Source organism: Pangasianodon hypophthalmus, chromosome 4, assembly GCF_027358585.1.
Source record: "Pangasianodon hypophthalmus isolate fPanHyp1 chromosome 4, fPanHyp1.pri, whole genome shotgun sequence".
Classification (NCBI taxonomy): Eukaryota; Metazoa; Chordata; class Actinopteri; order Siluriformes; family Pangasiidae; genus Pangasianodon; species Pangasianodon hypophthalmus.
In genome coordinates this window covers 6489818-6513818 of record NC_069713.1, presented here as the reverse complement: position 1 = coordinate 6513818, position 24001 = coordinate 6489818, and the positions used below count along the sequence as shown (strand labels likewise).

Sequence of the window (24001 nt, the reverse complement as noted above, 5' to 3'; positions counted from 1 at the left end):
GGAGGAATCCCCTAAAAGCGTGAGCCCACCGTGTCTTTTAACTGCACTGTGTTGTTACTTACCAGAAGTGACGTCACACTGATTAGACTATAAACAGAATAAAGCAGTAGCAGCTCAGGGGCTAAGGTTCTGTACTAAGATGGCAAATGTAGTGCATAGAGTGTTAAAACTTTGAATGCACTTGAGACTCGAGTGCAAAAGTTTGTACACCCTTAGCTTAAAATAAAACATTTTTTACCCAACAAGAAAAGAGGGCTTTTCTGAGTGTACGCTTAGTGATGAATTAATACTGAATTATCCAGACCTCAGACATAACTTTGGACTTAACCTCTATTCAAGATCTATGCTCAGAGGCGGAGTTTAAGTAAAACAGAGGCATGTCTTGGTCATGCTGAAATGTATGTTTTGTGCTGTAAAAAAAAAAAAAACTATGGAAGATACTTGAGGAAGATATTGGAAGATACTATGGAAGATATTTGAGGCCGATAGTAAATACATAAATATAACGTTATTAATTAGAAAGAGACAGAATCTTATTCTGAGACATTGCTAACCGTGAAAAGCAAATTGTTCATGCATAAATTAATTAAATTAAAATGACTGTAAGCATAGGAGATGAGCGCCTGGTCACTTTATCCTTCCAACCGTGGTCACATTTTCTTTACCGTAAATTGCATCAAATTAACATAAACATAAGGCATTACTTTATTTATTAGACAACTCAAAAGAGTGAAGTAAAAGTGTGATAAATTCGCCTACATCCCACACACATATTCCAAATTCTTGACCTCAATTTAGTGTCTTGTGGCTTCATTAAGTTCTAAAGAATGAAAAAAGAAAGCCTTTATTAGTCACACAAATTACAGTGCAGTGTAGTTCTATTTTTTGCATATGCCAGTAAGTCAGAGTCAGAGCCACAATACAGCATCCCTGGAGTAGAGGCCATGCTCATGGGCCAAACAGCTTGAACCCCTGACCATCTGATCAGTAACCCAGAGCCTTAACCACTGAGTCACTTAACCATTAAAAAAATAAAAAACACAACATAACAGAATGCGCTGGATCAAGTGCTAGTCTATAAGCTGCTGAATGATGAGTGTAGAAGCTATTTTCTTAAAGTGAACCAGTGATTAATGTGATAATTACAACAAGAACTATCCAGGCAGTAAAATATCAGCAATATACTACACTCTCATTAGATTTATTTCAACCTCTCATTCGTATATCATCGTATTAGACTTAGGAACATTTGTGAAGCCTAACACACTAACACACTTGGTTAAAATTAATGTGTTTGTCATTTTAAGGGTGTGCAAACGTTTGCGCTAAAGTCTATATGCATTCTTTTCCATTTCTGAGTGTTTTGGCACAAAGTTTTGGCACACTGTGCATTACATTTACCTTTATTTTAGTGATGTATGGCCCTAATTGAAGACATTTTTTAATTTTTTTTAAATACTCTTTTCAGAAATCCAGCCTGCACAGACACACTACATCACTCCTGCTTCTGTACAGCATGAAAACACACAACGGCCATAAAGGCAGTACCCCAGACCCCACTTATCCACCCCCTCCCTCCTCATGTCTTACGTCTTTTTGTTTTTCTTGTGGGCCGGTCTTCCTGTGCACCTGTGAATCGAACTTCCTGTCTTTCTCTCCTTCTCTATCTCTATCTCACCCGCTCTGTCTCTCTATTACCCCCAAACCGCATTCTCCCCCCCGGCTGCCGTCACTCAAGCATAGCTGCATGTTAAGCAGGCAGGGACACACACACACATGCACACACACACACACACACACTGAGGGTGAGAAGCTGACGTACATGCATGAATAGTCATGCAGATATAGAGATATACAAATGTAGGCCCACACACACATACAAACACACACTTTCTGTTAGCTTACATGACAGCAATCAATTTCAGAAAGATTATGAAACAGAGAAATCTTTATTTTCATTCATCACATGATTACAGAAAAGTAATAATAACAAGATAAAAAACAGCTTTACAAAACGTTCCTGATTTTTTTTTAAAGAGAGAAAAATAGAAAAATAGAGATACTGGTGTCTTTCCCCTCCTTTCTCGACCTTTCTACACTGTTTCACCACAGCATTGTGGCCAGTAACCTGCATGTGACAGTTTCCCATCAGCAGTAAGTCTACCACACACACACACACACACACACATACACACACACATACACATGCTGAGCACCAGAAAAAGATGGATGTCTCTGATTAAAGGTTCAGGCTTGTGAATAACAGTAAGTCTCAAAGCTCAATTTCTTAGTATTGGGCTCTTCAACAGAGAATTCATTCAAGGAAAATTACATTCAAGATTAGACGCCTACAGAACGCACACCACACACACACACACACACACACACACACAATATACAGTACAAATATAAATAGACGATTGATCAAGCTGTAAAAAGGAAGCATTTTTAGCTTGATTTTTCTATTGCAAAGAAAAGGCTGCTGATTTTCAAAGGGAAAAAAAAGGGAAATTAAATGAACATTCTGCACACAGTATAAAAGTAGTACAAATTTTGAATTAAAAAAAAGTTACCAAGGACAGTATTTAACAGTTTGGAATACATATTTATAATACTGTATATAGCATTGATCAGTATTTCATTTCATGCCTCTTTGGCGCACAGCTTTGAGTTTACTGTTCACGAGTCTGTTGAAGGTAGACAGGGATCTGACACGCAGTTACCTCTTCGTCCCGTCTCCTCCTGTCTGCTGGGTCTGGAAGGATTTTTGGAGATGAGAAACAGCGCAGATTGGAGGAAAATGAGCGTCCTTGAACAAGTCTGCTTCAGGCAGTTCGGGTTGTGACGTCACTCCTGCATGTGCTGCAGACTTCTCGGATAGTCCTCCACGGGCAGAGTTCCCTGAGTGGGCAGCTCGTAACCCCGCAGGTAATGCCCGTTGGTCTGACCGGTGTAGTACACCAGCTGTCTGGCAAACATCGGCTCCACCTGGGAGAAAACAGAAATTCATGAAAAGAGATGGCAGAGCCCCTGGTTGCTAAATATGCCTACACACTATTTATTCACAGAAAAACAGCCTGATTTAAACCTCTGTATAGTGGCAGTTAAATCAGATACTCTTATCTGATTGGTCAGAAGGTGTGCATTATTTTTGTACACCTGCACAGCTCAGATAGTAGTTCTGGCTGTAACATGAACGAGGAATAAAGTGTTGTTGTTTAACAAAGAAGGTTTTTTGTTAGGAGACATTTATTTAACATTTATGAAAGGAGTGTTTGTGTAACAGACTTCAGGACAGAGGAGTTTATGCTTTCCTGTTTCTTGGTAAAATGACAAGGTGCATTTTTTTTAGTTATTCCTTCCAAAATTGATCTAAAAGTAAAGTAGGGCTGTAGGACTCGAGTTCTGTCTTGAGCCATTTTCTGTAATGACTTGGACTTGTCTTAGATTTATTAGCATTTGTACTTGGAGTTTGGTCTGTCTTGGGCATTGGGCTCACTAAATATGGTCTTAGGCTCGACTGAGAGGTTCTTTTTCACAAAGACAATAAGTAATTCCTTCTTCTAAAAAACAGCTGAATTACTCTCGCAATGCAGGAATGAAGCTGACTAGTTGAAGTAAAGGCTTGGCCTTGTAAAGGATGGTTTTCATTCTCCATCTTGACTCAGTCTTGCTTTCATTTGGACTCGATCTTGCTCAGTCTCGACCCCCCCAAGACTCTTCTTGACTCGATCTTGCTCAGTCTCGACCCCCCCCCCCCAAGACTCTTCTTGACTTGTTCTTGCTGAGTTTCAAACCCCCCCCCAAGACTCTTCTTGACTCGATCTTGCTCAGTCTCGACCCCCCCAAGACTCTTCTTGACTTGTTCTTGCTCAGTTTCAAACCCCCCCCCCAAGACTCTTCTTGACTCGATCTTGCTCAGTATCGACCCCCCCCCCAAGACTCTTCTTGACTTGTTCTTGCTGAGTTTCAAACCCCCCCCAAGACTCTTCTTGACTCGATCTTGCTCAGTCTCGACCCCCCCCAAGACTCTTCTTGACTTGTTCTTGCTCAGTTTCAAACCCCCCCCCCCCAAGACTCTTCTTGACTCGATCTTGCTCAGTATCGACCCCCCCCCAAGACTCTTCTTGACTCGATCTTGCTCAGTCTCGACCCCCCCCAAGACTCTTCTTGACTCGATCTTGCTCAGTCTCGACCCCCCCCAAGACTCTTCTTGACTCGATCTTGCTCAGTCTCGACCCCCCCAAGACTCTTCTTGATTTTTTCTTGCTCAGTCTCGACCCCATCAAGACTCTTCTTGACTCGATCTTGCTCAGTATCGACCCGCCCCCAAGACTCTTCTTGACTCGATCTTGCTCAGTATCGACCCCCCCCAAGACTCTTCTTGACTTGATCTTGCTCAGTCTCAACCCCCCCAAGACTCTTCTTGACTCGATCTTGCTCAGTCTCAACCCCCTATTACTCTTCTTGACTCGCCTTGACTATATGCCCTAAAGACATGAAATTGTTAACTTCACTATAAAGTCTTAAATAGCTCTTTAAAATTTGCATAATGCTTTGGTAATCCTGAGGAAGTTACAATAACGGCAGCATGTAATTGTGGAGACACTGGCGCCTTTACTATTTAGGCATCCTATATAGTGCACAGAATGTGGTTTAGAACACCCATTCCCAATTGGCTGTGTATTACTTGCCTCCCACGACTTATCACAAAGGTTCTTCTTTTCTACCAGAGAGGGTGAAAATCTTACATACAACAGCTTTAAAGGAAAACTGAAACCTGTAGTATTTCAGAGACAGAAACGTTTCTGGTACTAGATGCACTACCAATATTGCTGTGGTGCATTAGACCAAAAACCTTTGGAAAAGTAACTGGAACTACTTTTTTGACTATATTTATTCAGCTCCAGAGTTGGAAAATTGGATGAAACTCTCCTTATACAACAGCGCTGTTGTGAGATCCTAGTGAAGGGACGAATGTGTAAAGCTGCTATAATGCAACTTAGAGACAAAAAGTCTATAACAAAAAGTATGCAGACCAAAAGTATGACGTTCTTCATTAAAATACATATTGTAATTGTCAAACTGATGTAGTAGAAGAAGAATAAAACACTTCAGGATGTGATGTAATAGGACAATAATCAACTTCATGGTGGTAACAGTAACTCATCGGGCCCCATCACACCACCATGTTGTTGATTATTTTCCTATAACATCTCATCCTGAAGTGTTGTATTACGTAAACCATGTTCAATGCAATTTTCTCCCCTTTTTCACTAAGAAATGCTAGAACTTTAATTCTCATTGGTATACAAGCAAAAGCGAAACAGATTTTAGTTCAGGAAAGTCTGTAGTTTTTCAAAATCAGTAGAAAAATGTCCAAATTTGAACCTGTGAAAGGTTCTCCAGGCTGCCCAACACATATATATCTGGATTTAAGCATGCATTAACCATACACAACTATTTCACTATAGTTTCAAAACAGCCTCAACCTTAACCCTCATTAGCTTTGGCGGGATGATTTTGGGGGCCGAATTTCCACATCCACATCATATGTTTCTCCAAATTTGTGTGTGTCCTAAGATCACCACCAAATGTACAATATGCTGTTCATGTAGGTTCAAAATTTGTGTTTTCTCATTCCTAATACCGGAACAACACACAGAAATACACTAAAAGATGCAGCATGTGGAGCGTTTCAAATGTTTGGTCGTTACCAGACCGCATGTTTGTACCCACGGTCTGGACTTCTCCGCACCAGTGAGCACAGTTTTATGTCAAATCCACCACATTTCATCAACTCTGACACTGGCTTCAAGATTTACTAACAAATCTGTGCCATTTCATTTAAAAAAAAGCTCTGCGCGTGTTAGATGTGGGCTCGGATTTCCATTTGACTTGTTTATGAGAGGATTTTTAGTTCGAGTCGTACATCGGCATGTACAAGAGCACTGCTGGTTTTCTCTGGCACACAGAACCATCAGGATTCAACCCACAGTGTCTGGAAATGTCACACTGTACCCTGAGGGCTTGGACGTGCAAACACAGTAACAATTTCTGCTTCCATAGAAGCAAAATATTTTCCTCAGGATAATTTGGGGTTTTATAATACGATCAGACTTTCTAATCTTTATAATTGGGCTGATTACATTTACAATGGCATTCAGGATTGTGTTTAGTCAGGACATTCTTTTGTGTCACTTTATATTATACTCCTGTCCTTTCTCATCAAAAATAAAAAGTACATCTAATATCTGTTATGTTTTCTGAAACAACGTGTTCCAACTATGTTGGATGCCACTCTTTCCTGTGGGGTAAAAAATAGCTTTTGTTCTAGCTAGAATACAATTCATTTTGTAAATAAGAAAATAAATAAGGTATACACTAAACCAAGAATCACTACGAAAGTGCGTTTTTAGTGCTGTCATTAAAAAAAAAATTGACCCTGTTATTTTAGCATTTTTGCAACATTGGAATAGATAGAAGTGACTCTGTTTTGTCTAATTTTCAATTAAAAAGCAATTGTAACAGATCCTACAATTTTTGTCTATCATAATTTCTTGATATCCCTTGAGAATACTTTTGTCTATATAATTTACAATATTGTTTAAAATAGCTTTCGGCATTGTTTGACTTCAGATGTTAAACATACCTGAGCTGTGATCATCTTGCTCTGTCGCTGAGGATCTGGATATTCATCTCCAAAGCAGAGTACCACCTGGTACCTGGGCATCGGGCGTCCGTTATGGAGGTAACCCTGAAACTCTGTGACAAAAACAGAAATTGTGGTGATGAGTGAATATCGTGTGAGCTGGAGAATAGTTACAGGACTGCAAGTGCTGCTTTATTTTCTGAAATACAATTTTGTTTTCAATGACGTAAGAGAAAAATAGGCATAAGCAGATATTTTTATACCACAGTGCTATTGAATTCTTGATTCTGATTGGTGAAAAGGTGTTTCATTTTCTAAAACAGTTAAAAAGGATGCTACAGATATACTAATTAAAAAACAATAACTTTTCTGTAAGTTTATTTTACAGTTGTGGAAGGAGTCTCCAGTGTCAGCGCTTTGTAACAGTCAGGGGTAAAGCTGTAACTTTAAGTTATATTACATGACAAAGTCATTTTTTGTCTTTTTAACTTTGAGAGAGAGAAAAAAAGAAAGAAGTTGGTGAGGGAACGGCTGTTTGTAGCTGGAAAAAAAAAACATAAGTGCTTACAGGAACTAACTCACGTTCCACAACAATAATAGTAACTATAAACTGAAAAAAGTAGAATGTGTCATTTTTTAAATAAATGAAACAACTGTAATCAAATTGCAATGCTATAAGCGGAAAAAAACACTTCAAGATATGCCGTTATTGGGAAATAATCAACATCTGGGTGGTAACAGTAATTCTTTGTGTCAGGCTGCATCGCAACTCCCCATCGTTGATGTGATATTGATATAGCAATGCTTAGACCTAGCTACATGCTAGCTGTCCATGATTTCTCTCATGTTAACAATTGTACAAGTTTCCTGCTGTTTAATAAAATAAATTTCAATTTATTTTAACTCACTACACAAATAAGCTACTTAAGCCTCAGCCTATATAGATGATCCATGTTGTGTGTTTTTGTATTTCCCTTTGCTGTCATATTACGACATTCTCTCACACAGGTAGCTAGCTGATTTGCAGCTCTTAAGCTAGCTGGTTAAATGAAATCATGTCCTCAGACAGTAGGACTGTTTTCATTTGAATTATCATTAGTATGCAGTCATTCTGGTTACTGTTTGGCCAGAAGATTGCTGCTAAAAGAGCTCAGGTTCTGCACTTGCAACCTAGCAAGTTATATAGCTAGCTAGAAAACATGATAAAACTTGCTAATCAGCTCCTCTGAACAGAGTTGAGATGCTAAGATGGTGTGGTAAAGGATTTGTAGTGCCAGATTACTTTCTCAGAACCGAAGCAGAAGGTGAGATTGATGCCAAAACTAACTAACAAGGCAAAATGAAAACTTAAAAGTTAAGCCCTTACGATAGAAACAGAAATTCTGAAAACTTGTTTTATTTACATTTCCATGAAATCAGTGTCAAAAACCTTATAGAATTGGTCTCATTCATCAAACCTGATACAAACAAATTTAATTACAGATTCTTAATTCGTAAAATGAGAAATGTGGTATTAATAAAAATTCGTAAAATATTGCCAAAATTGGGGAAAACGTCCATATCCTACATTTGCTACAAATGTAAGTACACTAATGTGAACCTTATTTAATCGGCTTCAAATCGTATAACTGATGATACATTTTATATTTGGATTACGCTATTAAGTTTAAATCACTTATTTGTTTCAATTACACTCCAATTTAATGAACATTTGGTGACTTGAAAGAAAGCAATCCAAAACAAATCCATATATCAATTAAGACAAATAAGACTAGCCATTCGCTCAGGACAAAACTAATGGCACCCTATACAACGAGGAACAGTTACTGTGTGTCTCTGGCAGCTGACATGCTGCAGTGGCTGAGCTGCATTATTGGAAGATTTAGTGCACACCATGCTTAGGAGGTGTTTTCAGCTCTCTGTGAGCTTTGCCCTTCATGGAGTTTTGTTGGCATGGCTAAAAGTAAATTAGCTATGCTGTGAATATGCTTGCTAATTGATGGCTGTGTTATTAGATCGTTTATCAACACATGATTAAAAATACTTTCGTAAATCCGTCAGGAATTTTTAGTTCAGTTTGGCCTATGACAACTTTTATACACAACTTTACTAAAAGGTTATTACATGAGCTAAGTTGTGAAAGATGAATTGGTTTTGATCACCATATTTGATTACCATATTCAGTCTAAGAATTGCTTTAAACTGTATTTAATGGTAATACTAAAACATGATTCAATCAAAATGGCTTGATAATGGCATGATGGTGGCTTGAGATATTTAAAAATCTCATGGTGCTTAAAACACTAGAAACCATGAAATGTGTAATAATGAATCCCCCCAGAACTTAAGGTTAGCCCCCTCTGATAAAAATTGTAAATATCTGCTCCAAGTCATTCTGTTTCCTTCTGTTCGTCCGATACAAAAGCACCTGATGAGTAATAAGGGGTCCACATGACCCTGTTCTCGTCGCACAGGGCACTGATGACTCGTTCAGGGAGATGAGATGACATTTAGTAACTGTGACAGGTGTAGTCAGTGCTGCAGGTGTCATATAAGACTAAAGAGGGTTCGAAAAACATTCGCTTGAAAGGTTTTGGAAAGTCCTCAGGCTCTGAAGTGACTAATGTGTGACACTGAACTAAGAGTGGCTACAGGGTGAACCACAGTCTGAATGGGGGATGTTAAATGACAGCAATTTCCACCAATCTTAGCACATAATCAACACTTAAACACTAGTATCTAAAATGAGACACGAATAAGCCACTACTGTAACAAATTGATTAATATGACATAGCAGTGTCAGCTGATTTACAAATCCTTTTAAAGGTCATGCTCTTTCTTATCGCGATTACACTGTGCCCTTTTTCCTCCCCACAAGATAACAATCCTCATCATCAGCATTACCATCAATATCATTTCATCCTTTTTTTACCACCTTTCACTTGACTTGGCATTTTGAAGAGAATTCAACCCCAGTTTTGAAAACCAGGTCCAATTTTAAAAGTTCAACATGTGTCAAAGTTACCAGAGAATATTAAACATGTTCTACTAAGGTCAGACTGTAACCTTATAGAAATATTTAATAATTCCTGCAATGTTCTAAAAACTTCTCAGCTATAAAAAAAACTATAAGCTATAAAATGCTAAAAATGTTGTAGGAATGTTGTAGGAATGTTGTAGGAGCGTTTATGAACGTTACATCCAGGAAAGTTGACAGAAGTTCCTACAATCCGATGCTCAAATTATGTTCTTCTGACCTAAAACTGTTAGCCAGGGATGTTATTCCTAATAGTTAAATATTTATTTATAGAATTTGCAAGCCAGGACATTATGTAAGGAATAAAAAACAATTGGCATGCTGTTATAGGAAAATAATTACTTGTGCTTACGTTAAAGCAACGATAAACAGCTGAAGTTTTTTTTTTTATGCAGTTTGTTCCCATGAAACCACAAAATATAATAACCTCCATCCTGAAGACTTTCTGGTACCACAAACTTAAAGTTACAGCTTTATCTCTGACTGTTACAAAGCGCTGACACTGGAGACTCCTTCCATAAATGTTACATAAACGTCTCCTTAAAGAAAACTTCACTATATTAATGAATGACCCGCTTTTCTTTGTTAAATGTCCCTGAGTAAGTTGTTACTATAGAAATGATAACATATTAGAACGACAGGCCAGAACTGCTCTTATCGAAAATGAATCAACCAATCAGAATTGAGAATGATACTAGCAAGCTAGCTAACATTAGGTGAACTATGATCTTGTGTTTAAAAAAAAGTACTAACTATGCCCATAAATACTTTCAGAAAATGCTTTAACGATGTCATTTTTGTCAGAGGATTGAATCGAACACTGAAAAAAATACCGCAGTAGAACCGACTAACCTCTTTTTTTTATTTTAACATGAACTTTCTTTAGCAGATCATCGTTGCAGCCAATCACGTGCTTTGATGCACATTATTTAAACAGGTTTCACTGACCTCTATAGATTCGTTTTATTTTATTTACCCTCGCATGTCTGATTAGTGAAATGACGACATGGCTTGTTTAAAAATAAAAATAAAAAAAAATTGATGATGATAACAGAATGTTTAAAAACAATAGGACGGTGAAGTGTTTTTTTTTTTTTTTTCTGTAAAATTCAAAATGGACGTCTCATCTGTTCAGAGTTGGTGGCACTAGACAAAACAAAGCATAATCACCTCAAATTGTTTTATTTATAGCCATGAAGTAATCGCTAATGGTGAAGCACTACAATGTAACAGCTGTTGCTGTTGAGCCATGTTAGTTGCTTATCTGAAATTTTCCTTCCAGCACAAATAAAAGGTGTAAGATGATTCTCACCTGACAGGAAGTGCTGTGTGTCCAGGAGCTTGCAGGTCTGCTCCTTCTCCAACTTGTTGGGTTTGTCCGAGTACGGCGCAAGCGGTCCTTCCCAGTACACCCTGCCCTGGCACAGGCGCTTGGCATAGAGTCCGTCAGGCGTGAGCCAGAGCAGCACACCACGCTCCAGCACGTTGGGAAGCTTATCAGCACCGCGCCTCTGTGACTGAGGGTATGGATACGGGAAGAGCACGGGTTCAGGCATGCCGAAGAGCCTCTCCTCTGCGCCCGGGGACGAAGGGGAGGGCGGAGAGGATGGGGAGGGAGAGGACGAGATCCGGCAGCCATCAGGACTGGTGGTGGTGACCTCTTTTACCAGAGACTCGCGGTAGTACAGTGACACGTGCAGGCGGAAGTCTGGGAAGAGAGCCAGGTTTAGTGAATTTGTCTGGAAACTAATCTGTAACAGCTTGCAAAAAGTGAGCAGCAAAAATTGAGAAAAATCATGAGGTGTGTGCGAGTGATTGTTTACCAGAGATCGCCAATGCCTCTGCAGATCTCATACTCGGGTCCACTGACACGGGATGCGACTCTGAATGAGTGTACGTGTAGAAGGATCCGGATATCTGGTACCCTGCAAAATGTCATATACTATTAGAAGGAATCGTCTCAATTTCAACAGACAGAAACTGCAGAGGAATCAGGATTTGTGGGGAAAAGAAATCTCTCTGATTGCTTGCTTGAAACAAATCAGTACTGAATCTCAAAAAAAAAAAAATAAATCAGATGCATATTGACTGACGGTTACTGAATAAATGTGTGGCATTCGACCTTACAATCCACAATGCCTTCCTTAGCGCTCACAGAAAATTTGCAATAATGTTTTTGGATTTCATCATGATGATAATGCATATGATAAATTAGAAATAAATTATATTATATATATGTTTTTTTAATATATAACCTGAAATTGTTTTTTTTCTAAGGTTTATTCAATAGCAGACATCAATTATCACATATTTTCTCCCTAAAGCAAATAAGAAACCTACTAATGTGGGAAAAAAAAAATTACATAACTGAAAACACAATCTTAGGGGTTCTTCGGTTCCATCATGGGGGAATCCTTAACAGTTCTACGAGTTGTTTTTCTATCAGAAATGTTTCCAAGTGGAACCTATTTTCCAAATAACGAGTCCTTAATTATTCAAAGAACCCTTGAAATTTTTTTTTTTCCTAAGTATGATGCATCAACCCAGCTACTGGTATACTACTACAAGTAATTAAGAAGAAGAAGGAGAAGTAGTAGAAGAACCCTTAAAGAACCATGGAAGAACCCTATTTCTTTAAGAGTCCATTCTGTAATATATCTTAATGCTCTCAGACAAACAATGTTCTCTGATCAATTTTTCTTTGTAAATGAATCTTTTTTTTAGCGTTTTTGTTTTTATTACATGCAGTTAGGCCAATTCCCAAGTGGTTTCCTGTTCACTACATCTGCTCTCTGTGCAGGGTTTATCACGACAACATTGTTCACAGTGTGAGAGCGTCACAGCTGAGGCGACATTATTATCTCAGATGTGTTTATGACAGAAACTCGCATCACCATAAAGACACAAATGCAAAAATTTAATCCTGAGCCTAATTTATAAACATCAAAAGTATAAAAGTTTTCATGAACAATAGCAGCCATATACCACAGCGTACTACTGACCAGTTCGACTGTGCTCTGTGTGTATTTCTGAACTCGGACACTTAGAAACAAACACCTAGACAGCGTCTATTTCTGTGCCTCTTCTATTTGCAGAGACCTGACGTCATGTTTGTGAAGCCACAGCTGAAGCGTAAATGCAGTAAAAAACAGAAGCAGTGTGTTTTTTTTTTCAGACCTTCTTCTCACAGACTCCTCTACTAAACAACTTCGAGTTTTCACTGATTCATCACGTTTTAATCTATGAAGCAGACAGAAAATAATGTCTGAAATGATACCACTTTATACCACATCAAATTAAAAAGGTAAATGCTAAAATAGCATTTCTCATCTAGTCCAAAAAAACCACCTCAATATACAGTATGATGATGAAACTCTATTGGGCTGTTGGATTCTTGAATTAGAAAGTGTTGATTAATTTTCTATAACAGCAGCTCTGACAGTTTACACACGTTTATATTAATGCGCTCGTTCTAAAAAGTTATCGTTTCTACAGTAACAGTTCATTCATACTGTGGACATTTTACAGAAATAGCTTAAAAAACGTGTGTAATTGTTGAAACGGTGAAGATTTCTGTAAGGAGACGTTTATGTAACATTTATGGAAGGAGTCTCCAGTGTCAGTGCTTTGTAAAAGTTAAAGGTAAGGCTATAACTTTATGGTTTTGACACAGGAAAAGGTTCAAGAGAGAGAAAAAAGAAAGGCTAGTGAGGGAACGACTGTTTATAGCTGCTATAACGTAAGTGAGAACAGGAACTTGTTTCATGACAATCCACAACATTAAAAGTAACTATAAATGGATAAAAAGTATGATGTACTTTTATGTACCTGTTTTATTAAATAAAAAATTGTAATCGTTGGCAAGTGGCTGTGGTTTAAGAGGAATAAAACCCTTCAGGACGTGCTGTTATTGGAATATAAACAACTTCTTAGAGCTAACAGTAACTCCGCTTCATCACACACCCATGTCGTGGATTATTTTCCTAAAACAGCATCATGGCAGTGTTTTATTCCTTACTTAACGCATAAGGCAGAGATTTCTTGTCAAGATGTTTTACACAAATGTCACTTTTCAATTCATCAAAACAAGCCTAAGCTTTTCAACCTAGCTCTAGCTTGCTATTATCCAAATGCAACCAAACGAACATAGTCATCATTTATAAATAAAATCTAACCGTCTGCTCAGCACTTATCCACCCAAAAATCCACCCACTGCTTCTTCAGGTTCACGTTAGTTAATATTATGCAGTATTTATGACACGAGAGCAGTTGTTTCCTGGCACAGAGTCATCATGAATCAATTTTTACAAGGTCTTTTTTTTTTGTCTCGCTTCCAAATAGCTGTTTGTTTCAACATACTTCACAGTATTGTGCTGTGTGAAAGTGTGTTTTCCTTCTGCAAAGTGAGAAGTGGCCATGACGCTCAGCTACATTTAGAACAATTATAGGTGTTGCTCTCATAGTTAACTTGCCAAATGATTCAAAATATAAGTCAAATCACTAAATAAAACTAAATCCAAACTAGCTGTAAAAATTAACTGTTTTGAGGCCAATAGACTGAAAACTTTTCACCACTTATCAGTTCCATTTAATGAAATGGTGCGAGAGAGGGTATGTGCGTGTGTGTGTGTAGCTTGGAGTGTGTACCGTTGTCACAGGGTTGCGTGTGCCACTGCAGAGGCCGGGACGAATACGGACCGTACGGTAACTCCGCATGCGGCGGCGGATGGTGTGTCTGCTCAGGACCGAAGTCTCTCCAGTCTCTCCTGTCCTGCGGCAGCATGTAGCTAGACATCTGCAGGAATGGATGAAAAGAGACAAGAAAAAAAAAACAAAACTTCTGCTCAGATGGTGTTGATTAATTTCCTATTACAGCAGCTCTGACAATAGTGCAGCTCCAAAACACAGGTTAATATTAATGCGCTTGGTTTCTGTATTAGTATGTTATTGTTTCTATAGTAACAATGTACAAAGAACTTGTATGGCATACACTCCATTTAAATGGATGTATGGAAGGAGTCTCCAGTGTTAGAGCTTTCTGTCTTCAGAACTGAGAATTTCATGCTTTGTGGTTTCTTGGTGAGCTGCATTTTTTTTTTGTCTTATTAACTTGAAGAAAGAGAAAAAAACATCAGGCAGGTGAGCAAACTATTATTTATAGCTGTTTAAAACAGGAAGTAACATGTTTTACGGATGTTCCACTACATTAAAAATAACTATAAATGGATAAAAAAAAACGCTCATTAATAAATGAAACATTGTAATAATTGGCACATTGCTGTGGTGTAAGAGGAATAAAAACACTTCGGGATGTGCTGTTATTAGAAAATAATCCACTTCGGGCTGGAAACAGTAACTCCACTTCATCACACCGCTATGTTGTTGATTATTTTCCTACAACAGCACAACATCGAGTGTTTGAACAGTCGCCTGGATGACAAAGATCACCAAGATTCTCAGATCTGAAGGCACTCTAGGGTTGAATTTTGCGTTTATATGAACACTGGGTTGTATAGTGGTTCCCATTATTTGAAGTTCAATGAGGAAATGAGAATTGTGGGTTTTTTTTTTCTAATTGAATACTTTAACCCTTTTTTCAGGAGGAATTTCAGGATCTTCCAATTAACTGGAAAACTGGAACACTCAACAGTGAACAGAGACTTACATATATACAGTGGCATGTTAATAATATATTTATAACTCATCTTTGCCAAAAAAAAAAAAGAGTTCAGAGAGAACTGTATAACTGTGAGGTATTGATATATATATATATATATATATATATATATATATATATATATATATATATATATATATATATATATTATAGTAAGAGCCTACCTGAGCCTGTAGAGGAGGATAGGGAGAGTGTATGGGGTGCATGAGAGGCGTAACGTGTGTTGAGCTGTCCTCAATGCTGCTGGACTTGGAGCCTAAATAACACAAATTAATAACAATGTCATTTCTAAACTGGAAACATCTGATGGTTGGAGATTCACAAAACTCTTTAAACATGACGTGTGAGAAAATTATAAAAGAGCCTGTTAAGTGTTTTGGTCAATTGAGACCCAAAGTTTGAATTTTGTGTACACTTTATATAAAAAAGGTTCTTCATTGGTTCTTTTTATAGTTCATATCTTCTTAAAAGCTAGTTTGCAACACTACACTCTGTTGTAGAGCTCCAAATGGAGAAAAATCTAGATTTAACCCATGTACCTTGATCCAGAATTGATACGGGAATTCCTACACTGCTACGTCACATCTCCATAGTAAAAAGCTCTTTAGAGGAATAGTTAATCATTATAATTTACATTTCATCTGATAAAATACAGAACGTCACCAGCATCATAATGACTCAGTGCTTTACAATGAATGAACAGACTGTTTTGTTCAATTATTTTTGATGGATAAACTGTATCAACAACACGTCTTCTCTTAAACTGTAGTAACAAAAATATCAAAACTCAACAGAATTAAGGTTATTTCATTGTTTTTGTCCAATCGCAACCATCCCGTTATTTGAACCTTGGCAACTTTTAAGAAGTCGGTGGCTTGCCTTAACCCTTTCATGCATTAATTATTAAAAAAAACAAATTCAGAAATGGTTTTAGATGGTTTCTGTGACTCAAAATATGTGGATGAAAAAAAAAGCCTACTGTATAACAGTTAGTATTCGATTCAGTTGATTGCTGATACCCTTACAAGTTTTTTTTTTTAATATTTGAAGTTTTCCATTTGAAGATGTTACCTTTATCCATGCAAATAAGGCTTCATTTAATTAAATATGCATGCATTTGCATATTTATGGAATATGGGGTAGGAATGAAAGTGTAGAATTTCATGAAGGCGGGTCATTTACAAACTGAAATGTTTGGTTTTTGGAGAAAAAATATTTTGAAGAAACCAGTTTTAATAACACAATGTGCTTCCATGTGTTTCCACTTGGAAGCACATTGTGGTTTATAAGGTTTAAAAAAGAAAACATGACGTATATCGCACTGAACTATATGGGGAACCAAGCTATTCAGGGACATACGACATGACATGATTGTGAAGTGGGCGGAGCTTAAAGTTGGTAAGTTTTAGATAATGCTGGACAAACACAAATAGTGAAATAAACATGTTTATGTTATACTGACTTATGATATTTTTTATTATTATATTGTAAGAGAAGACACATAGATGCATATTATCCAAAAAATCTGAAAAATTAATGTCACCATTTCTACCTCTAGTGTAGTACCTTGCCTTAAAGCATCAGTGTACTAAACTGGGAAGCCATGTAGATATCTCGACCAAAAATATCCCTGTACAGTCTGTACATCTCTATGAACTGAAATAATAACAGCTCTGAAATGCAAATGACCTTTACGCGCCTCGCAAGCCTTTAACGAAAGACAAAGTGTGAGTTCTCCGTGCTCTCTGTTCTCTTGAGCCCTTGCTCTCATAGCCCCGTGTATGGTGCAGGGCCCGAGGGGCGATCGTGCTGTTTGGTTCTGTGCACTTGCTAACCGAAGCCCTCTATAAAAAGCACTGAGGGTGTTTAGCACATGTGGTGACTTCCTCTGAGCTTCCTGCCCTACTGAGAGAAAAAGCAAGTCGGAGTGCACACATTAAAAAAATGTTGATCTGTGCTCAGTGTATGCAGTTTGCTGAAGCATGGCACATGCATCAATCATAGTTTTTTTTTTCTTCTTCTTCTTCACTGGTGCATGAGCAGAAATATGACCCAGTGCACAAACTTTGCTAAACAGATCAACTCTCCTCTGACCCAGAAAAGATTAAAATAATAATCTCAAAAGCTTCCATGCAAGCATTGATTTCTGGTTTGGGATAAACCATTTCTAAATGTCTGCAGAAGATCATGCATTTCGTGTTTGGCATTTATTTTTATGCTTGCAGGAAACCACCGTTTGCTTGGTGGATGGTCATTTCAGGTCAACCTTCTATATCAAACCACATGTTTGAATTTTGTTTGCATTGTGTTTGCATTCTGTTATTATCTAAAGACGAAACCCATAAAAAACAAACAAGCTCCTAATTCTTTGTAGTTGCTTATGATTCCTTGTAAGCATTTTATTTTTTTATAAACTGCATATGTTCTGTAAGTAATTCCTTAAAATATAATTATGCTGTAATGCAAGTGCCACTATTCATTATAATGCCATTTTATAACTATTAATGACCTGTGCATAATTATAAAGAAACTGCCCTTACAGTTTATGAACAATTACAAGAACATTATAAACATTTAAATTGTCATCACTGAGTGCTTGCATAAACGACAAGGACACACGTGTGTTTATAAAAATGCTTACGAGGACTTATTACCAACTTAGAACAAATTATAAGCAGTGCTGAATTATAGATTCTGTTTGATCAGAAGGATGTTGATGCATTTTCTATAAGAGCAGCTCTGATAATAGTGGCAGCTGTAATTCAAATCATGCGCTCATTCTAACGTGTCATCATTTCCATAGTAACAGCTAAGACGTGACTAATAATAGACAGATTTTTTTTTTTAAAAAAAAGAAAGAAAATGGAAGGAGTCACCAGTGTCAGTCAGTAATAGGTTGGACTGCAGATATTGTGTAACATTAACTGCAGCTTTAAATGGATAAATCTTTAAAGTATGACGTGTCATTTATTAATAAATGAAACATTGTAATCATTGGCAAATCACTGAAGGATTAGAGGAAGGAAACGTGCTGTTATTGGAAAATAATCAACTTCAGTTTGGTAACAGTAACTCCGCTTTATTACACCAACCGGTCATTGATTATTTTCCTACAACAGCACACCTCATTATGAATATGGGCTTCATAGATAGTGTTACTAAACTTAGCAACAGTCTGTGTGAGTAAAACCTCCTTCTGACCTGATTAAGGATGATGAGGAAGTTGGTGGTCACAAATCTAAATCTAAAGCAGTCTTTCATATAAGGGAGTGCGCACACACACACACACACACACACACACACCACACACATTACCTCTCTTCGCTCCCTCAGGGATGATCCTGTAGACTTTATAAGGGTCCGATATATCCAGCTGGCTTCTCTCCACAAGTTCATCGAAGTCGTTGCTCTTGTTGAGGGCGCAGCGGAGTCTCGTCTTCCACGTCGGGGGGTCCGGCTTGTCCACACCCTCCCTGTACTTCCCTTTAAACAGAGCCCAGGCCTGGTGGGAACAAACACAGTCTGGTTCCTGATGTGTTCTGATGGTCACCTGGTCATTACTGGCTACTCTGACTACACTGACTACACAGTCGTCTTGTCCTGAGCATCAGTTTTTAAAATGTCGCATGAAGAGATTTTCAGACATCACTGGATTCACTACAACACAATTCAGCAGTCATTGTGTTTAGGAGAATAAGTACTTTGGTTCTCTCTTGGGGACACTTAATGGTTCTCCATAGAATTCGCCAACAGACTCCTGCCATAGGTGAACCATTTTTGGTTCCCCAATGACCTTTATTCTTCATGGATCTTTAATGATTATTGCTGGTGCCACAGAAAACTAAAAAAATAATCCCCCACCATAAATGATACCATCATATGGAAGGATCCACTGATTGTAGCAACAACAATCAGGGACCCAGAGGTTCTTTAGGATACCAGTTAGCTTCCTAAAAGGGTTTTCTGCTTTGAACCCTCTCTGATAGGGAAGAACCCTGCTTGCCTTTCTGGTAAGAAAAATGGTATGATAGAACTCAGGATCCGTTCATTTAGGACTCTAGATTTGATCGTAGTAACAACAAAACTGGTAAAGAAACATGGATCCAAAGGTTGTTTTTAGGAAAGTGAAAATATTTATTCTATGGTATCTCATTAAAGAACATTTTGACACTTTTTTAAGTTCAGAGACGGTTCTAAGTCTGACCCCTAACAAAGCTAAGAAGCCCTAACTACCTGAAATGCCACTGAGGAACCCTTAGTGTTATAGGTGTTCTTCAAAGGTTCTTAGCTTCTTAAAAGGGGTTCTGCTTTGAACCCTCGCTGATATGGAAACACCCAGAAGAACCCTGCAGGCCTTTCTGGATAAAACTATGTATAACCCTTACATGTTTTTCAGTTGTCTCTCTGGGAAGTGGTTAAAGGTTCTATGTAGATTTTAATAGAGTGGTGCCATAGATGAACAATTTCCTAAAGACTTTTTTCATGATGAACCTGTAACTGAACACTAAATACCCCTAACTAACCAAAGATCCCTTGAGGAACCATTTTCTTCTTTGATTGTATGTACGTTATCAGTGCTCTTCTTTTCATAAAGAACTTCTGGACCTCTGTTTATTGTGGCATGGTAAAGAATAGCAGATCTAAAGATTCTTTAGAAAACGAAGGACTTTTAAAGAACCTCTTCTGGCACCTTTATTTTGAAGAGTGTCAGAAATTGTCAGAAAAGTAGAAACCCATTACACAGCTAAGAACCCCTAACTAGCTGAACAGCCCTTGAGGAACCATTTTAGTCTTAGAGTTAGCAAAGTTCTTCAAGTTCTTAGCTTCTAAATGGGGTTCTGCTCTGGACTCTTTCTGACAAGAAACCACCAAGTTGTAGGTTTCTACATAAAACTGAAGAAACTCAAAGGTTCTAAATTTAACCTGTTTCATAAAACCTACTCTAAATTGCACATTTCTGGACTTCAATATTTTATAGAAAGAGTTGCTACACTTTCTGAAAAAAAAATTTTAGAACTCAGTAGAGTGGTGACATAGACGAAGCTTTTTTGTTTGTTCCCTAAAGACCAATTGGATCTTTAACAATTATTTTTGGTGCCACAGGGGACAAAGAAATAATTTCCCACCATAAATGTTTCCAAGTAGAACCACTTTACAAAGCTAAAAAAAAAAACCCTAACTAACCAAAGATCCCTTGAGGAGCCTTTATTTATACATGTGTACATAAGTTCTTCATGGGTTCTTAGCTTCCCGGGAGAAACCCAGGTGTATGTTTATATATAAAACCAAAGAAGCCATACGGGTTCTAGATTAAACGTAGTTTGAATTGCAGATTTCGCAGAGGTCACTAGTCGTCCCTTTAGAAGAACTGTTAAAAGTTTTAGTGTTTTCCTATCCTAAACGCTCTTTAGGAACCCTTCAAGAACTTCAAACCCTTCAAGTACCCAAAACATACTTGAAGTAATAAACAGGATATTGGTGTGCTAATTAATAATTGTAATAATAATAATAATAATAAAAATCATCATCATCTTCAACTGAACTTTAAGCTCCAGCACGATGATGATGATGATGATGATGTTGATGAAGATGATGATGAAGAGCAGTGTACCTTGAACAGTGCCGCATCCTCGTCTCGGTTGTAGTCCTGCTTTCCCGCGTGCTTCCACGGGATCCTGAAGATGGTTTTCTCCTCGTTTTCCCACACCAGGCCTGGGTACTCACCGCTGTCGATCTGCTCGATGAGCCACTGCCGGAGCTTGCCATTGCCGCAGTTGACTGACATACTGCAGTCCCCATCTACATTCATCCCTGCCATCACACACACACACACAAAACACAGGTACCATGAGCTAACAAGTAGTGGACACGTTACACTGTAACACGTTTCTTTGTTGTGCTTATTAACACACTCACAGTATTAAATGAGCTTTTACAATCTTACAGTAAGAATACAAATGCACACAATGAACATTACAGACATTGAGGACACTCTCACACTAAAGAGTACTAAGCTGTACCTTTCCTTGTCACTGTTGTGGCACTGTTAAGAGTACTTTTAGTATCTTTTACCTAGAAATGTTAATGTAGAGTACCTTTAAAGTTTTACTCTAAAAGGTAGTTACATACCTTAAATCCAGGTGAAAGATACATATTAAAGGCACAAAAGATAACAGTACCACCCCAGCAATGAGGAAAAGTACCACTTAGTACCCTTTACACACACACACACACACACACACATATATATATATATATATATATATATATATATATATATATATATATATATATATATATATATATATATATATATATACTGTGTCTATAGTTTTAGTTTACAGTTTACTTATATATGGTTCATAAGTGAAATAATATATAAAAGGCATGCACTAGGCTTTAAAGTACACATTAAACACTCTCAGAAATAAAGGGTACTCAGCTGTATCTTGCCTTGATGCTGGGGTGGTACTGTTATCTTTTTGTGTGTATCTTTTACATAGAAAGGTACACCTTATCCACATTTCCAGGTGAAAGAAGTATATTAAAGCTACAAAAGATAAAGTTACCACCCCAGCCACGAGGAAAAGTACACTTTAGTACCTTTTTTTCTGAGATCTAACACTGTAAAAGTTACTACAAAAGTGCTGTATATTAGTTTTAGTTGGCAATTAGGTATATAGTTGCACTCTTTAATTAGCTTTTAACTTTAAAAGATATGAGCTAAAGGTGCAGAAGGTGTACGCTTGAGGTTTCCACCTCAGAGACGAGAAAAGGTATAGTTTAGTACCTTTTTTTTTCTTCTGAGAGTGGATAATGTAAACTTTATAGCCTTGTTCATGCTTTACACAACCTAGATTTTAAACTAAACTAAAAACACATAGACAGCACACGTTTGGTCTTGAACTGAGCACAGTATTAAATCAACTCTTACAGTGTTAAAAAAAAAAAGGGGGGGGGGGGGGGGGGGGCGGTTACTAAATGGTACATTTCCTCATTGCTGAGGTGGTACAATAGTCTTTTATTTACCTTTAATATGTTTCCTTTTTATGAATATAATGTACCTTTCGAAGTAAACGATACACACTAAAGGTAGAAAACGTGTACGGTTAGGGGTTCCACCCCAGCAACAAGGAAAGCTACAGTTTATTTAGTAAATTTTAGAATTTTACACCGTATATAAGTGAACTGCAAACTAAAAACGTATACACACAGCACAGGTTTGGTCCTGAATGAACACTCTTACAGAATTGAATCAACACTTACAGTGTTAAACTGGCACTCTCATTAAACAAAGGGTACTAAACTGTATCTTTCCTCATCGCTGGGCTGATATCGTTCTCTTTTGTACCTTTTAGAGTAAAACACACAGTACATGCACGTTTCTAGGTAAAAGACACACACTACACGTACTAATGGTGTACTCCTGAGGGTACCATCCCAGTTTTCGAGAGTGTATAATGTAGACTTCATAGCCCTGTGCATGCTTTGCACATTATATGACCTTAAATCCTTAAATGTCAACTCTTATATATTAGTATCTCCACTAAAATCATACCCAGCACAGGTTTGTCTTGAACCGAACACGTTTAGAGTACCGAATCAACTCCTACAGTTCTACACTGAAGTGTTAAACGACTTCTACAGTGTTTATTACAAAGGTTCATTCAACGATTTAAAGGGAATCATAAAGGGAAACTATTTCTTAATAGGTTCTTAATAATGTAGACTTTAAAGCCATCTTCTAAACTTAAATTCCTAACATAATATACTAACAACTAAACTAAGAACTTATACACAGCACAACTGAACTGAACCGAACACTTTTACAGCACTGAATCAACTCTACTGAGTGTTAAACTGGATCATTTTGTGGACTTTATAGCCTTATGAATGCTTTACACATCTTATTAACTTAAATTTCAAACCTTCTATATTAGTAACTGACCTGAACTGCACTGAATCACACACTGTTTCGGCACTGAATCAACTCTTACATTGCTAAAATAACTCATAATGTAGACTTCATCTGCATGCTTAGTGCATGCTTCATCCAACTTATTTCAAGTCAAAATATTTATAATATTTATATATTCGTAACTGGAAAGTAAAAACATACACAACACAAATTGTGGCTTGAACTGAACACGTTTGGAGTAATGAATCGACTCTCTGAGTGTTAAATTGACTCATAATTTAGACTTCATAGCCTTGTGCATGCTTTCCACATCTTACTAACTTCAATTTCAAACCTTATGTATTAGTAATGAAAACTAAAAACTGAATACACAGCACAACTGAACTGACATGGAGTGAATCGAGCACTGTTATAGGAAAGAATCGACTCCTTGAGTGAGAACTCAACACTTCTGTAATGTTCATTTGTGTGCAGATGTACTTGTAAACATTGCATACTCTTGTCGCTGAAGTGGTACCGTTAAGCGTACACCTTTTCTACCTTTTATGAATGTACCTTTCTTTAAGCTACTTTGTGTAGGTTTCTGGGTAGAATATATGTACTAAAGGTACTAAAGGTACAAAAGGTGTGCATTTGAGGACTGGTACAGGTTAGTACTACAGCCCTTTGGTTTTCTGAGAGTGAAGGAGTAGAAGAATGCACACTTTTGAGCTTACA

At 37.5% G+C, this 24001-nt stretch overlaps 1 protein-coding gene across 1 annotated transcript in view; it reads right to left on the bottom strand.

Annotated features, from left to right (window-relative positions):
* Window positions 1-1930: 1930 nt before the first annotated feature.
* Window positions 1931-24001, bottom strand: part of irf4a (interferon regulatory factor 4a) — a 22741-nt gene continuing 670 nt past the window's right edge. Inside the window, exons 2-9 of the mRNA XM_026947555.3 lie at window positions 20978-21177; window positions 18682-18868; window positions 15531-15622; window positions 14337-14484; window positions 11513-11614; window positions 11002-11397; window positions 6653-6765; window positions 1931-2988 (exon numbers count right to left, since the gene is read on the bottom strand). Coding sequence (XP_026803356.1) covers window positions 2848-2988; window positions 6653-6765; window positions 11002-11397; window positions 11513-11614; window positions 14337-14484; window positions 15531-15622; window positions 18682-18868; window positions 20978-21177 — 1379 coding nt within the window. The 3' untranslated portion in view covers window positions 1931-2847. The remainder of the gene's footprint in view (window positions 2989-6652; window positions 6766-11001; window positions 11398-11512; window positions 11615-14336; window positions 14485-15530; window positions 15623-18681; window positions 18869-20977; window positions 21178-24001) is intronic.